We start from the raw sequence: 16398 nt of genomic DNA, 5'->3' as shown, positions 1-16398 counted from the left end.
CTTGAAATAGTGTGTTATTTTGAATTTGGTGCTATGTAGACACACCAAATTTCGAAATAGCCTATTTCGAAATACCGTTGATATACGATACGCAATTTGCATAGCACAAATTGAGTATCTTATTTTGAACTAAGGGTGCAGTGCAGATGCATCCTTAGGCACTACAGTAACACCAATAATTTCTCTCCATATATAAAAAAGATTTTCCTGATGGACAACAGAATGTTCCTGCCAGGCGACAGAATGACATCATCATGTAATCAACATCATGTGTCAACAGGCTCAGCGAAGAGAAAGCGGACAGAAAGAGTGGGGTAGGCAAGCGTAGTAAGCAGAGGGTGCAGCCCTCTAGTAAACAATAATAATTAAATTATGTCAGACATAATTACAATGGAATCCTACATCTATTGTTAGCTGAGCCCAGGGTGATTTCTATCTTGAATATGTAAAAATATTTCTCGTCACAATTGTAGAACCACAGAGTTAAAAAGGATTGCAAAGGTAATCAAGTCTAATCCCCTGTCAAGATGCAGGATTCACTGTGTCTAGGGAGGAGTGGAGAACCTTTGCCGCCGCCCCCCCCTCCCGAGCTGCATGTGCTTCATCAGAGTTACCTGGTTTGTTTACTGAGTGTCTGCAGGCACAGAGCCCTGCAGCTCCCAGTTGGCGTTCAATATTCCTGGCCAACGAGAGCTATGGGAAATGGTGGCCTGGCCTGCAGGTTCCCCACCTTTGGTCTAAACCATCCAAGACAGGTGGCTATCCAGCCTCTTCTTGAAAACTTCCAGTAAAGGAGCTTCCATGACTTCCCACGGCAGTCTGTTCTAGGGATGTTAAGGACTAGTCGACAATTCGATAAGCAAATGCTTATTGGATAGTCAGTTGACAAGTTGACTAGTCGATTCCCCCCCTTGCTACCTCTATCAGACAGAGGCAGCAAAGGGAGGGAGGGGGGGAGAACAGAGGGTACTTCGAAGTACTGGTGCCGCACAGCTGAGCCCAGGATCAGCTGTGCGGCACTGTCGCTCCCCAGCAGACCCCAGGTTCTGGGGAAATGCAGTGTGGAACCTGGGGTCAGCTGGGGAGTCCCCAGCTGATCCCGGGTTCTGTTGAAATGCAGCACAGAGCCTGAGATCAGCTGGGGAGTTGCCAGCTAACTTCGGGCTCCACATAGCATTTCAAATCAGCAGCATAACATGGAGCTCAAGGTCAGCAAGGGACTTGCTGTCTCCACTGACTCTGAGTTCCATGCTGTGCTTCTGCTTAGAAATGCACAAGAGCCCCGGGTGGGGACTCTGGTACATTTCAAAGGTGGCATACCTGCGTGCAGCCCAGAGTCAGTGTGACTTCCCACTGAGTTCCGCATTCCTCTTTTGAAATGTACAAGAGACCCCACTGAGCCCCTGCTGCATGCGGATTTCCACATTCCTCTTTTGAGATGTACAAGTGCCCCCCCGAGGAGGAATGCAGAAGTACCTATCAACTAATCGAGTAGTCGATGGAAATTCCATCAATTACTCGACTAGTAAAATAACCCATAGTTAACATCCCTAGTCTGTTCCATTATCCTATTGTTCTTATAGTTCGGAAGTCACTCCTGAGATCTAACTTAAATCTTCTATGCTATAGTTTGAACCCATTGCCTCTTCTTCTGCCTTCTCTGGCAAAAAAAAAAAAAAAAAAAAAAAAAAAATCTCCGTCTTTTTGTATACTTTCAAGTGTAGAAGACCTCTATCATGTAACCCCTTAATCTCCTCTTTTCCAAACTAAGCATGCCCTCCGGTCTTTGCTCATATGACTTAGATGATCAAAGGGTTGGCAAGCTTCTCACTCACTTCTGGAGCCTTTCCAGTTTCTCCAGGTCTTTTCTATACATTATTGACTAAAACTGGACACAGTACTCAAGCTGAGGCCTAACAAGTGTCAACTAGAGTGGTACCATCACCTCCATGACTTGCATACTGTCCCTCCATTAATGCAACCTAAAATAGCATTTGCTCTTTTTTGCCACAGCATCACATTGCTGACTTATGCTGAGGCTGTGAGCCACCACAACTCTCAGGTCTTTCTCAGCAATGCTTCCCCTAAGCCAGTTATCCCCCATTCTGTATTTGTGCATTTGGTTTTTCTTCCCTAAGGATAGACCCTTACATTTATCTTTGCTGAATTTCATTTTGTTGTCATTAGCCCAGTTCTCCAATTTTCAAGATCCCTCTGAATATTAGCTCTATTCTCTAAAGGGTTGGCAACCCCCCAGCTTTCTCAACTGCAGATTTGATCAGTATGCTCTCTATTCCTACAGCAAGTCAGGCATAGGGGCTCCAGTTTAATAATCCTGCCTAGGGCACCATAAATCCTAAGGATGGCCCTGGGTGTGGGGCTTAACATGCACCAGTACTGAGTGGTAACATCACCTGGAGGGATTTAGTGCTTGCCACCATAAGGCACTGTGAGAGACAACCTAGAACAGACAGTAAAGGTGGCACAATAGTCCTCGTAGTCCTAGACCCTCGGGGTCCTGTCACACAGACATTTTTACCCAGCCCCTTTTTCCCAGAAATAACTCACAGAAATTCAGAATTCACTTACATTTGTTTTACATGGGAATGACTCTGCTGATTTCAGATCAGTTACGCCAGCACGAGTGATAGAAGCAACAGGCTCTTTGAGTGATGTATTGGCATAAAATGACTAGAAAGATTCTGGACCCCCTACTGGAGGCTTAGCTCTGTTCTGCTTTTTGTACATACCCTAATGGGAACTCTTATGCATTTTTGTCCTGCTGGAGAAGTGGGCCTTTTTTTTTACAGCAATTATAATCTGTATGTAGCAAAGGTTTATCACTATTGCCATAAAAAAACTATTATTTTTTTACTGTTGGCACACAACAGTCTTTGGACAATATTTCTGTTAAGTCAGATGAAAGAGAAATATGTTTTACTATCACCCAGTACCTTATAATCAGCATTATTATGTCAAGGTATAGTTGGAATAGAAATAAGTATATGGTCTGCTGGATAACTGGGAAGAAGGCTGCAGGTTCCCCTTACTTAGAGATATTAAGTAGGTCACTAGTAGCTCATTCTCACTTAATGAGACATCACCCCCATTTGCTGCTCTCATATGTTCCCCTTCAGTAGCATATAACTCCTCCAGTTCATGAGTATGCATGCCACATATCCCAAAACTTCATACTCCCCCAGTATGAGCCTTCCACATGACTACGCCATAAAAATTCTTCACTCACTTTGGTATAAATCTGAAAGGCAACACGGAAAGCAAAGGAGTTATAATGGTGCAAAGTCCCAAATCTCAGAGTACTGAATTGCATAGGAACATCATGGCACAGCTTAATGGAGTCAGCACCCACTGCTCACAAGTGCCTCCCTCTGGTTGGGTATGTCTGACTTCTTTAGTTCTGGGGACCCCATTAGGGGTTCTCAGGCATTTTTTTCAGTGACTCAGCACTCTGGCTGAGTTACACACTGTCTGCACGTTAACCAGCACAGACCCCTTCTGTGATATACATTCTGTCAGGGTTTGTCTCTCTCTCTCTCTCTAAGACAGGGGTGGGGAACCTGAGGCCCCTGGCTTGCCTGGATCTGGTACTTCAGACTCCCCACTATCCCACCATGAGACTGGAGCACACAAGATCTACTTGCCTGAGGGTCAGCATTAAGCAATCCTGCCCTCCCCCCAGCTTTCATCTTTAAGTAGTCCAGTCCTGATATGCGGTTTTATCCACAAAGCTTCCTTTCTTAAGGCACTATCATCCCGTAGCCCAACTTCAGTCACTACTCAGTCCTAGCAGCCAGCCAGGAGCATCTCACTCTCCAGTTCCTCCCCACACTGAGCAGTCCATGGCCTGCTCTTCCAGGCCTGCAGCTCTTTCTCCTCCAGCTCCAAGCAGCAACTAACTATTGGTCTGATCTGCAGCTCCTTTATAAAGCCCTGCTGGGTTCTGATTGGCTACTTCCCTTGCAGCCACTCTAGCCTCCTTGGAGGGCCTCTCCATTTCCTACAATACATGTGGCAGAACCTTTAGGTCTCCAACACAGGGTTGGGCCTAGTCTACCACATCACAGGAAGAGTGATGGAGGATAGGCAATGAGTGGAGGAGCATGAGAAACAGCCTTCCTTTCTATGAAAAATTAAGATGTGCCCTCTGCTGGAATCAGGTTGAAGTCTAAATGGGCCAGCAACAATTATCTGTATTTTGTCATAGTGTTATTTGATAAATATTCAATATAATACCCTGTTTTCACATGAATTCATGTTAATGTCCATCATCATCATTACAAACAAAATGTGAAACTACTTTTCAAAAAAGCAGAACAGTTCCAACCGAGTGTAATTCAAGTATTTTGATGAAAAATGTCATGAGGATTCACTAATGCTTCATTTAAGCTGTTACTGAGCAGCAATCAAATTGGGCAGTGTGCTAGCTGTGACAAGCTCATGAGTTGTTGGAAAACTATGGATAAAGCAACACAATGAGTAATGTCTAGAATTACAGTTTACAGAAGGTCCAGAAATAAACTGGAGACCTAAATCTGCTCTTAATAAACATCCGAGAACTCAAACATATCGCCAAGAAACTCATTCTTTCCAAGTGATCTCTAAATGGTCTCCCGACTTCCTTTGTGCTGCCTGGGCAACTTTAAAACTATCAGGTAGTAACAAATGGCTCAATAAAGTGGACCTCTGGATTTTCAAACAGTGATGGAGGGAGAGAAGATTATTGCTCCAAGGCAAATCATAGTTTTAGAGAGGAACATATCTCCATTAATTAACTATAATATAGCAGGCATACAATCCTCTCTCATCTAAGGGCACCTTTTCCAGAGGGTGTGGGGCTGCAGCCCCACATACTAGAATGTGTTTGCTCTTCTTCCCATTCCCTTATTAGAGAGCAAGAGGAAAGTATAGGTTGAACCTCTCTTATCCGGGATTCTCTGGTCTAGCAATATCTATGGTTTGGCAGGACTACAGATGTTGCTGGACCAGATAGCCCGGCAGCTGTGAGTCCTGTGTCACGGGGGCCAGTGGCCCATGGGTAGGGAGCCAGGTGGCATTTTCGGGTCGGGAAGCCTGAGGCAGGGAGCTCAGTAGCAGCCAGGTCAGCAGCATAGCCTGGCAGCCAGGAGCCCAGCAGCCAAAGTGGCAGCAGAGCCCAGCAATAAGAGGCATAGAGCCCAGCTGGGGGAGAGAGCCCAGGGAATGAGGGCCCAGATCTTGGCCAGAGACAAGTTGCCTAGTAGCCAGGGCTGGTGGCTGGGGCTGGCAGTGGAGCCAAGTTGGCGACTGGGGCCAGCAGCAGAGTCTGTCCAATGGCCAAGAGGAGAGCCCGGCTGGCAGCTCAGAGGCAGAGAGCCCGGCAGCCGGGGCCAGCAGTGGAGCCCACCTACCAGGAGGGGAGCCAGGCAAGGTCTGCTGACAGACACTGGGAGAGACCTCCTCTGATCCAGTAAATTCCCTTGTTCAGGACGGCTTAAGTCCCCAGGGTGTTTGCTCTTCTTTCCATTCCCTTATTAGAGAGCAAGAGGAAGGTATAGGTTGAACCTCTCTTGTCCGGGACTCTCTGGTCTAGCAATATCTATGGTTTGGCCTGTACACAGCTTGCATTAATTACTCCTCTCTCTTCTCCCCTCACCAGCCAAGAGTGAGAGGAATGCATGCAAACTGTGTACTTCCCCTTGCTCCCATATAGGAAAATGGGAAGAAGAGCAAGCAGCATCCCGATTCCCATGGCTGCAACCTCTCTACCCTCCCAAAATGGCATCCTTGCTCTTTGTCCCCTGCTAGACTGGCATTGTCTAGCAACAGAAGATATTACCTCACATAAGCAGCACATAAAATTGTTTCATGCAGAGCAAAAAGAGGAAGCCAATTTACCAGCTGGTGCTAGGAGTCCTCTGTCTCTCTTGGTACTTAACTGCTCTCCATTATCATCATACACTTCACAAACTTCTACTGTATGTTCCCTCACAACACTCCTGGGAGGTACTCTCATCGCCATTTTACAGACGAGGAACTGAGGATGCAACTAAAGGTACATCTTTGCTGCAAAAAACTGACTGGCACAGATTCACTGGGCTCCTCCTACCATGCTAAAAACAGCAGTGTAAGCATTCCTACTTGAGCTAGAGACCCAGCAAGGGCGAAGGGTCTCAGAGCACAACACAAGCAGATATGTCTCTACAGCAAAAGCCCCACCAACCAGTCAGTTGATCTGGGATGAGAGACTCACCACCATGGGGTGCTTTTCTGCAATGTAGCAGTATCCAAAATGACTGCCCAGTATCACACAGGAAGCCTGTACTACGGTAGGGAACTGAACTCAGAGTCCCGTGCTAGCATCCAATACACTGGATTGCCTTTTCTCTTTGGGCAAACACAAAGCTAGTCCAGGTTGGACCTCCCTGGTCTGCACCCTCGGGACCTGAGTGGTCCCAAACCACAGAGTTTTCCAGACCAGGGGCTTGCCATCTCACTCATGGCCCCATGCCAGGGCTCCGAGGCTCAGCCTCCTCAGGCTGGAATTCATCCCACCCGCTCCCGGCCCCTCTTCGCCAGGGTTTCCGGCCAGGACGGGGTTTCCCATTAGCTCTGCTGCTGCTGGCGTTCCGGGCTGGAGCTTCCCTCTGGCCACCACCGGCCCCACTCGTGCCAGGGATCTCCCCTAGGCACCGCCGGATACGCTCACGCTGGGGATCCCAGCTGGGGATTCCCCACACCTGCCACCAGCCCCGCTGCCACCTGAGTTCCTTGCCTGGGTTCCTGTCCAAGGCTGGATATTCCTCTCAGCTGCCACAGGGTCTCCCTGGCCTGGGGCTCACCAGCGCTGGACTCCCCACCCACCATAGGACCAGCCCCTGCCAGCCTAGCTGGAGATCCCCAGCACTCACAGGACTCCAAGCTGGGTCATGCTCCTCACCTCCAAGGCTCTCCTGTCCAGCAACAACAATGGTCTTTCTTTCCGGGCCACGGATGTTGTCAAACCAGAGTCCCGGATTTGGGAAGTTCAACCAGTACGAGCAGGGAAGTATATACAGGTGAGGGAAGAGATATATAGATAGATCTGGGTGGAGAACAGAAATAGGTGGAGTGTGCTACTTTCCAGCTATCCCCAGCAACACAGGGTCCCATGGGGACCACTGCCAGTTGGCACGTGTGTCAGGGTAGCAATGTCCCCTGTAAACTGAGTGCTTGGACAGCCACCCAGAAGAGATTGAAATATCATCCACCTGATTAACAGAGAAGCCGCAGCAAGCAGGATATGTCTCTAATGGTGGTAGACATCCACACATGCCTCAGTGCAAATAAAACTATTCTGCACATGGATAGAAAAATTAGAGGGAACACTGCAGAGTAGTCCTTACGCTGCTCTAACCTAGGAGGAACCAAAGAACCAGGATGTCATAACTGGTTCCTAGTTCCCTGAGTACTGCTGCAAGGAATGTTGGAGGAATGCTGTAATGGAGGAAATAGGCTTTTCTTTGTTAAGCAGGGTATTTCAATATTAGCATTAGAAGGAACTAAAACTATTTTATCAATAATACTAGAAGATTTACCAGGCGTTGCTCAGGTCCTTTCCTCAAATTCGTTTAGTTTTTCTTCATTTAAATTGCTGTTCTGGGGTGGGGCTGAGTATGAGGGTTTCAGTACACAGGCTGCCCCAGAGAGAGAGAACAAGCCCTGTCTCTCAACACAGAGGCTTGGGGCCAGGTGAGAAGTACCTTTCCATGGCTGCTGCAGCTCCAGCAAGTACAGCTGGGAGAGGGGTGCATGTCTCCTGGCTGAGGGACAGACAGACAAACAGACCAAATACAGTAGACTTTCGATAATCCAGAACACCTTTGGGACCAAGGTGGTGCCCGACTATCAGGAGGTACTATAAGCTGGGTTTTTTATATATATATATATATATATATATATATATATATATATATATATATATATATATATATATATACACACACACGCGCGCACACACACACACACACACACACACACACACACACACACACTACTGTATATAAAGTGTTTTTAACCCTTTTTATTAACTGTCCAGCGTGTCACAATGCCAGTGGCAGACTGACTCGATCCCGTCTGGTTTCGCTCAGTTCAGCTGCTGCCTTGTGACTCGTTTTTTGCCGAAGCTCACTCACTAGCCTCTTGCCATTTTGATGCCGGACTATAGGGAGTGCCGTACAATCGGATGCCGGACTATTGGAGTTTTACTGTATATAGTAAATAGCTGTCTCTTTCTCCACCTCTGCCAACCCAAAGGGATTACAGCTGTCCCAGTCCCCATCTTTAGATCTTTCTTTAGATGAAAGTTAATGTCACAATTGTGTGCACTGAAACCTAATATTAAGTTGAGGGAATGTATTAGAAGGGAGATCACAAATAAGACCTCAATAACTAGAGTATTATTTGACATTAAACCCATCTGGAATCACAAAATAAAAGGACCAAGAAAACTCAAGAGTCCATCAGTGAACTTCTGTCCATGCCTTAGTAGTCAGTTTCTCTAACTCATAATTATTTATAGGATTTCTGGGGATGTGGCAGACTCCACTGCATACTTTAGTTAATTTTTACTCATCTGCCTTTTGTTTATACAGTTTATTCTTTCCTTATTCCTGATCACAGAGTACATGTGAATATCACACATCTTACAACCTGAGATGAAAGAAAAGTTTGGAGTTTGAACATGATTAAGGTCAGGTGCTTATTAAAGAAAATTTCTGCAGATCCCTAGAGTCAGCCAAATTTTGCTGGACCTCTGGCAAAAACAGCTTTTCTGGCTGACTGTATTTATTTCCAGAAAATGGAAGTGGGAGGGAAAAAATCTACCAGAAAGTTTTAGCACTTCATTTTAGCTTGTATGTGTTTCTGAAAGAGGGTTCTTTGGAAGAAGAGAGCTATGTGATCCCATTCTCAATTAACTGCAATTCTTTTAAAACTTTTTTAAGTCATTGGGGCACACTGGAGTCATACAGTTTTGAAAAGTTTGACAAATGCAAGGCTTGGTCAAAATACTCTCTGCAGGCCGAATACAGTCCGCCAAGTCGCCAGCTCCAGTCCGCAGATGCAGCAGGGAACCTTAGGCTAACTCTCTGCCTGCCCACTGCCCGCTACTGAGAAATGCAGCCATTAGGGTTGCCAGATGGCTTAACCAAAAATACCAAACCCCTTCCTGCCCCTCTCCCCCCAAAAAAACACCGGGAAAAAAATTCTGTTGAGGAAAAAAAAGGGGGGGAGACCAAAGTTGTTGAGAACAAAAAAAAGGGACCCTGACAGCAGTTATTAAGCTAAATAAATAAATAATCAGTATGGCCCCTTTAAGAAGAGGCCATTTTGTTTTACTATTCCAGCCACAAGAAAAGCCCTTGCGGAACCAGGTAAGTGGAGAGTGGGGGGACGTCCGGGGGAGGACCTGGTGGGAGGTCCAAGGGGGGCCGGTGGAGGGGCCGGGGCTGGGCCTGGTTGCTGAGTGTGTGTGTAGGGTTGCCAGGTGTCCGGTATTTTCACCTGCTGGCGGGGTGGAAAAAAGAAAATACCGGACAGGTTAGGTGTCCGGTATTTTCTGAATTTTTTTACTGGACAGAAGGCAAAAATACTAGACTATCTGGGTCAATACCGGACACCTGGCAACCCTAGCAGCCATTGCAGGGTTCTGATTGAACAGCTGTGAGCCTGGGGAAGAAGGCAAGAGTTTGTGCACTGCCCCTGTCCCCAGCACAATCCCACTGGCTGGTTTGCAGCCAATGGGAGCTGCCTGTTGTCAACAGGCAGTTCAGGAAGCACCCTTCCCCTCAGGCTGGTAGCTGTTCAAAAACCACATGGCCCCTGCAGCCAGGAAAGGGGCAGGGCAGGGCAGCCAGGGAGTCTCCTTAAGAAGACTGCTGGCTGGGGATAAAGCAAGTAAGTCCGCCAGCCCAAACCTGACTCTGGCACCTCAACCCTTTGCCCCCCATCTCTCATAACCCTAACTCTCTTCCCCCCTCCTGCCCCTATATCCCCTCCCAGATCCTGCACCCCAATCACCTACCCAATGTCACAATCCCCTCCTTTCCTAGGTCACAACCCAAACCCTCTGCCCCTCCTCCCCCCACACTTACCGCATATAACCCAAACTCTCTGCCTCCTCTTACACCCATATCCCCTCCCAGATCCTTCACCCTAATCCCCTGCCCCATATCACAACCGCCTCCTGTCCTGGGTCACAACCTAAATCCTCTGCCCTTGCTCCTTTACCCCTATCCCCCATAAACCAAACCCTATACCCCCCTCCTGCACCCATATCCCCTCCAAGATTCTGCACCCCAATCCCCTGCCCCAGGTCACAGTCCCCTCCTGTCCTAGGTCAGAACCCAAACCTTCTTCCCACTCCCCTGCACCCCTAACCCACATAACCCTGCCCCTTTCTGCCCCCCATATCCCTTCCTTGATTCTGCATCCCAAACCCCTTCCCCAGGTCACAACCCAAACCTCTGCACCTTAGTCCCCTCATTCAGGTCACAATGTCCTGCTGCACCCAAACTCCCTCCCAGACACCCACACCCTCTCCTGTACCCCAATCCCTTACTGCAAGCTCCCTTCTGCACCCAGCCTCCATCCCAGACCCCACACCTTCTCTATTAATATGGAATAGTGCCGCCCTTGACCACTTTCCAAATTCTTGAAGTGGCCCCGCATCAAAAATAATTGCCCACCCTGACATATGGTCATATATTTACAGGTACATCTATATCTAATATATCTATAAACATTAGGGACTAAACTCTAATCTCAGTTACACTGGGGTAAATCTGGAGTAACTATTAAAATAAAAAAAGTTAGTCTAATTTTACACTGGTGTAACAGAGATCAGAATCTGGTCCTGATGCAGTGCAAAATAGGGATGAAAATAGGAGGGAGCAAACATCAGCAGCAGGTTTAATTGATTCCCCAACATAGGGGAATGGTCTTTATAACAATACTGCAACTCTAAATTCTTGTGGCTAACTGTATGAGTCATTTTCTTTCCATGCCACTTGGAACCCATTACTCCAGGCCATTCCTATGAGATTGGGTTTTGTCTGTTTCTTTCTTCATATCCAGCCCATGTACTCATGATATATGTTACATTCATATGCCATATGAGCTCTGTAACTCTGCTGAAGATAATGACACAATTTACCTGAACAAAGTAACAGTCATTCTCTGAAGTGTAGCAGAAGTCATCAGAGCCTATACTGATCTCTGTGTTTTAGGGTGCGTCTAGACTACATTCCTCTTTCGAAAAAGGAATGCAAATGAGGGAAATCAAAAATGCAAATGAAGCGCCGAGTTACAAATCTCATGCTTCATTTGCATAATCTCTTCTAATCGCTTTTTCGGAAGAAATGTTTTCGAAAAAAAAAGCAGTCTAGATGGGGTTCTTTCGGGAAAAAAAAACTTTTTTTGAAAGGACCCTTACTCCTGAAAAAAATGAGGTTTACAGGGTTCTTGCGAAAAAGGGAGGGGTTTTTTGGGGGGGGTGATCAGAAGAGATTATGCAAATGAAGCACGAGATTCGTAAATCAGAGCTTCATTTGCATTTTCAATTTCCCTCATTTGCATTCCTCTTTCAAAAGAGGAATGTAATTTAGATGCACCCTTATTTCTCAGCCATTTTAGTTGGGGGAGAGGACTGATGTTGCGTGATAGGAATAGTCACCTTTTGTAGCCTTCCGGTGACATGAAAATAAAGATCAGCCTCTTGTCAGCACTCCTGTGTGAGGCACACGTTTATTGTATGGGGCATTTTTTCTCATACACCCTTTGAAGGAACATAGTTCCTTTCTGAAGAGTAGGCTCAACTCTACAGTCTTTACCAGAAGACTGTGAAGGGATAATCCTGCCAGATACTATGTTCCCTAAATTCCCATTGAGTCAGTTGTGGGAGAATGCTCAGCTCCTCAAAGGGCACAGATTGCAGGATCAGGTCCACAGAGACCTCTCCTTTGAGATGTTTGGATCTGTAACCCTATCAATGGTCTGGGTCCTGGTTTATTAAGATGAGCTGCTATTTCTGGGATTTTCTCCTTCTCCAAATTCCGCTTTTCCATATTTCTGCTGAATTCATCCTCCTTTGTCATTAGCTGCCCACCTTATTATATAGATTATAATATAAACACCAGGAATGATCTGGAAACACACTGTACTCATCTCAGTTTTGGGGACACCAAGGCAAAACTGATTGAAAGTAAAGTTAGCTCTTTGAGGTTTAATGTGCGTATAATCATTCTAAGACCTTGTGTATGCTAGACTATCATGGGAAATACCTCTCCATTTCACAGACATCACTGTACCTATTCTCTTCTATGTAAGTACTTACTCTTTGTTCACTGCCATAGTCTCTAAGCTCCAGTGGTAACATAGATCAGGACTCCGGCATTTTTACCACAGTTCTATTAGATACAGTGGTAAAAATGCTGGTGGCTACTTGAGCCCTGTCTGCATTCATGCTCCCAATGTTGCTGTGATGGCTGAAGCTCTGAGAGAGCAGGACATACAGACCTCCTAGATGAGAATACTGCCACGGGAGTGCAAAAGAATTTTAAAAAGCAAACAATAAATGTTAAAGACCTGTACTTTGATCTGTTGGTTGACTCTTAACAGATGATAACCTTAATAGTGATATTGAATTGTGGACTATCCAAAAAAGTCTCAACAGAAAAAAGGGTTACACTCTGCAAAACACCAGAATGGCAGAAAGAGAATTACAGTAGGCAGCAAATTGCCTCCAAATCAGACATGGACTATGATGGCAATCAGACAAATGGGTTAAAGTTTTAAATAATATTGTGAAATCCCAAAACAGGAAGAGGAGCTTAAATAACAAAGGAAAAAATAAAAGCTGCTAGTAACAATTTTTGTTACACAAAACACCTACTGGAAGAAGCAGACTAATAAACACATCTGGCATGCCTTGGTTATGAGGCAATTAAATACAAAATAGCACTTTAAAGCAAACAAAGTTCCAAGATGTCTAATTCCCTCCAGACTTTAGTGGGAAAAACAGATTTCAGTGGAGTAGCACCAGAAAACTGTGGTGAGAATTTGGTCTCAAATAGCAAAGTCGTTATCCTGATAAAGCAGCAGCAAATGAGACTTCAAGCCTATCATCTGGAAACATATTCCAAGCAAGAAATAAACATCAACATACTACATCAACTTTTTTTTTCTCATCAGCCTCTGTCATATCTAAGATCCTATTTATTAGCTCCGTATCTGTAGTCCTCAATACCTTTAATGTGTTTGTGCTCACAGCACCCCTGAGAGCTAGGGAAGCATTATCATAACCATTTTACAGATGGGGACTAAGATATAGACAGAGCAAGGGCTAGATTTTGCTTATTGTATTTTTTCCCTTTGTACATCCCTCTGAACAGTTTACAGTACAAGCTTATTGTACCTACTCTGGAGATACTGATAACTTCAAGAAAGAAAAAGACCTGAATTTCACCTCTGGAAACATTTGTTCCTAATGCAAAGTGGAGACATCAGTATTATACTGGTAGATGCCTGACTGCCACTCTTTTTCTCACTGATAGCCAGAAATTAAAGCAAACGTGTATGCTCCTTATAATTATTTATTATCCAACCACAAAGGAAGCATGAGGATGAGATGCACAAGCAGAAAGCCTAACATAGTTAATAAAGAAGACTCTCCTGAGAAATATACATCATGAGAACTAGCATAAAAGCTCATAGGAACAAGTCCATAAACTTGATAAAGTTATGATGACTAAAAACTAAAGCTCCAGTCATATGCTATCATGTTTACAATGTCAGATCTTATAAGCATGCCTGCAGTTGGCTTTCCCAGCCACTTGACTGGCTCCTTACTTTCTATTCATTCCAACACAGTGATTGTTTTCAACATATCAACTTCCTAGTCCGTCTGTCCCCCCCCCCGCCAAATGTCAACAATCTCCTAGTACATTTCTTATTGATCCTCCACTGGTCCCCACCCCCACCTTCAAGGGCTACTAAGCAGCCCAATTATTCCCTCAAAAAGCCCTCCTGTCCAGGCTCCCTATCCCACTGCCTCAGAAAAAAGGATGACTTACACCTAGCATCTGATGTAAGTAGTAGTACTGCGGCCCATGGTAATACAGCAGGAAGGTTTTCCAGAAGAGCCCCACATTGAGGGAGAACCAGAAAAGCTAAAACAAACAAGACAACAAGAAAGAATACATGTAAGTGAAATGCACATATACCGTCCAGAACTTTTCAATATTTCTTTTCATCACACAACACACAGGCAATGGTCTCTCAAAGGATTTTGCAGCTGAATGAAAAAACTCATGGAAAGACATTACAAAAACAGCCCCTGCTGGCTGTAAAACTTTTTGTTCTCTGCCAGCCTCCCAAAAGTTTGCATTGGAAAGTCAGTCCTTTACAATCTTATGTAGCATCTTGCATGCAAACTGTCTCTCAACATTTATTGAGTTACATGCTGCTCTTAAAGAGTCAAAGAATAAAAAAATAACAGTGGGAAAGACAAACAATGAGTCATATGTAAGTGAAAACTACATTTTCAGATGAGATCCATGTTTTTTCTGCCCCACCTCTTGCGAGAGACTATACCCCAGTGCACAGATATACACACAGTCATTCTCCCTTATTTACAGGGGTACTGATTCCGTTTTTCAAGTGCAGGCGCTGAAATAAACTGTGAACCCTGTCTATGAGGGAACCCACTTCAAGCCAGGGGGTGCGGGAGCATCCCTAACTCCAACACCTATGCCTGTATAGCACACATGGGAGCGCGCATACACAACACAGACGTGCATGCATTTATACACACACATCCACAGCGTGCACGAGCCACCCACTCAAGTAGGCACGCGCCTGCAAAGAGGACCCGGCGATCCCAGGCACACGCGACGCCCACACGCATGCGAAGCGCCCTCCAGGCCCGACGGCGTCCCCACGCGCGCCCAGATGCATGCACGGCGCGTAAGGCACATGTGCACGCACAGACCAAGGCAAGCGGCTCCCGCTCCACGCGTGCCGCAGCGTCCCGGCCCCGCGCGCTCCCCCGGGGCTCTGAGCTCAAAGTTTCTGGGCGAACTTCGCAGCGGCGGCAGCCAGAGGCGGCGCCCTGCGCTGGGGGACGCGCCCGGCGAGCTGGGCGCAGCATCCTACCAGGCAGAGGTGCTTGCTCCCCTCGTTGGCCAGCCAGCTCTTCCCGCACAGAGCCATGGTGCGAGTCCCGCGCCTGGGGCAGCGCTTCAGGGAGCAGCCTGCAGAGTTGCCGCCGGTCTGGCTGCTGCTCCTCTGCGGGTCGAGGCTCGTCCTGCCTCTCCCCCTCCCTTCCTTCCGGCCGCCGCCCCCTTGCTGTCCCTCCCCGGCCTCTCTGCTCTGCCCCCGGGGGCCCGGCCGGTGCCGGCTCGCGCGCAGCATGCTCAGTTGCATCCTGTGAAGCCCCTGCCCTCGCTCTGCCCGTAGTTGCCGTCGGGCCCTGCGACTGGGAGAGGAGGAGGAAGGGGACGGAATGTGGGAAGCGGGGTAAGCAGCTTCCAGGGGAGGGCAAAAGGGCTGGCGAGTGGGGAAGGAGTAGGGCAGCAAGGTGTGGCGCTGGGGGCATGAGCTGGGGTCGGAAAGATCCATTGCCAGACAGTGGCAGAGCAGCAGTAACTCTGGGAGAGGGGATGCAATTTGCAGGGAAGGGGGCTAGCCTTCTGCAGGTTGTCAAAGTGAGAGGGGGTGATGGAGGGGCTTGTGCTCCCAAGTGTAGCCTAGTGCCCAGAATTAAAAGCCTAAAGACCCTTGAGGATCTGGACTCTAGGAGATTTTATGCAGATGTAACACCTCCCATGTACACACACACACAAACCTGACCTGCGCTGTAGCAATTCTGCTAAGATTTTGACCAGCTACCGCTTCCTCATGCCAAGAGGCAAGGGGCTTTGCCTTTACTATTCAGCTCTGAGCAGGGATTTTGGCCATGGCTCCCAACTTCATTCCCCCTTCATCGCACTCTTTCTGAGTTCTGGTTAACAAAAGCACCCCCATTTTAAGCACCTGATTGTGCATTATCTAACAGTGTATTTATTGTACATTGAATAACCAATGTTCAAAGAATGAAACACTTGAAAACTTGGAAATGCCTGATTTATCTTTATTGACATGGTCCTCTCTCCCATTCAATGTCCATTCTGAGGCCTGAAAGATAGAGGACCTGTGGAAAAAACAGTATGGCTATGTCTACACTGGTGCGATCTTGTTCCAGAGCTATGCAAATGAGGCTAAGCGTGGAATATCGCTGAGCATCATTTGCATATCTAATGAGCCGCCATTTTTGCAGAAGAGGCTTTTGCACAAGAAGGAGCTGTCTACACTGTCCCTTCTTGC

General features: G+C 46.7%; 1 protein-coding gene across 3 annotated transcripts in view; it reads right to left on the bottom strand.

Moving 5' to 3' along the window:
* NOX4 (NADPH oxidase 4) overlaps positions 1-15528 on the bottom strand; it is a 183726-nt gene extending 168198 nt beyond the window's left edge. Inside the window, exons 1-2 of one of the 3 annotated variants that reach the window (XM_075919391.2) lie at positions 15190-15528; positions 14109-14204 (exon numbers count right to left, since the gene is read on the bottom strand). In XM_075919391.2, coding sequence (XP_075775506.2) covers positions 14109-14204; positions 15190-15459 — 366 coding nt within the window. In that variant the 5' untranslated portion in view covers positions 15460-15528. The remainder of the gene's footprint in view (positions 1-14108; positions 14205-15189) is intronic. The other 2 variants (XM_006118376.4, XM_075919393.2) reach the window with 2 other exon arrangements.
* Between the last annotated feature and the right edge of the window lie 870 nt (positions 15529-16398).

Source organism: Pelodiscus sinensis, chromosome 1, assembly GCF_052426305.1.
Source record: "Pelodiscus sinensis isolate ZL-2025 chromosome 1, ASM5242630v1, whole genome shotgun sequence".
Lineage (NCBI taxonomy): Eukaryota > Metazoa > Chordata > Testudines > Trionychidae > Pelodiscus > Pelodiscus sinensis.
Note: the sequence above shows the minus strand (reverse complement) of the source record. Positions and strands in the feature narration are given on the sequence as shown.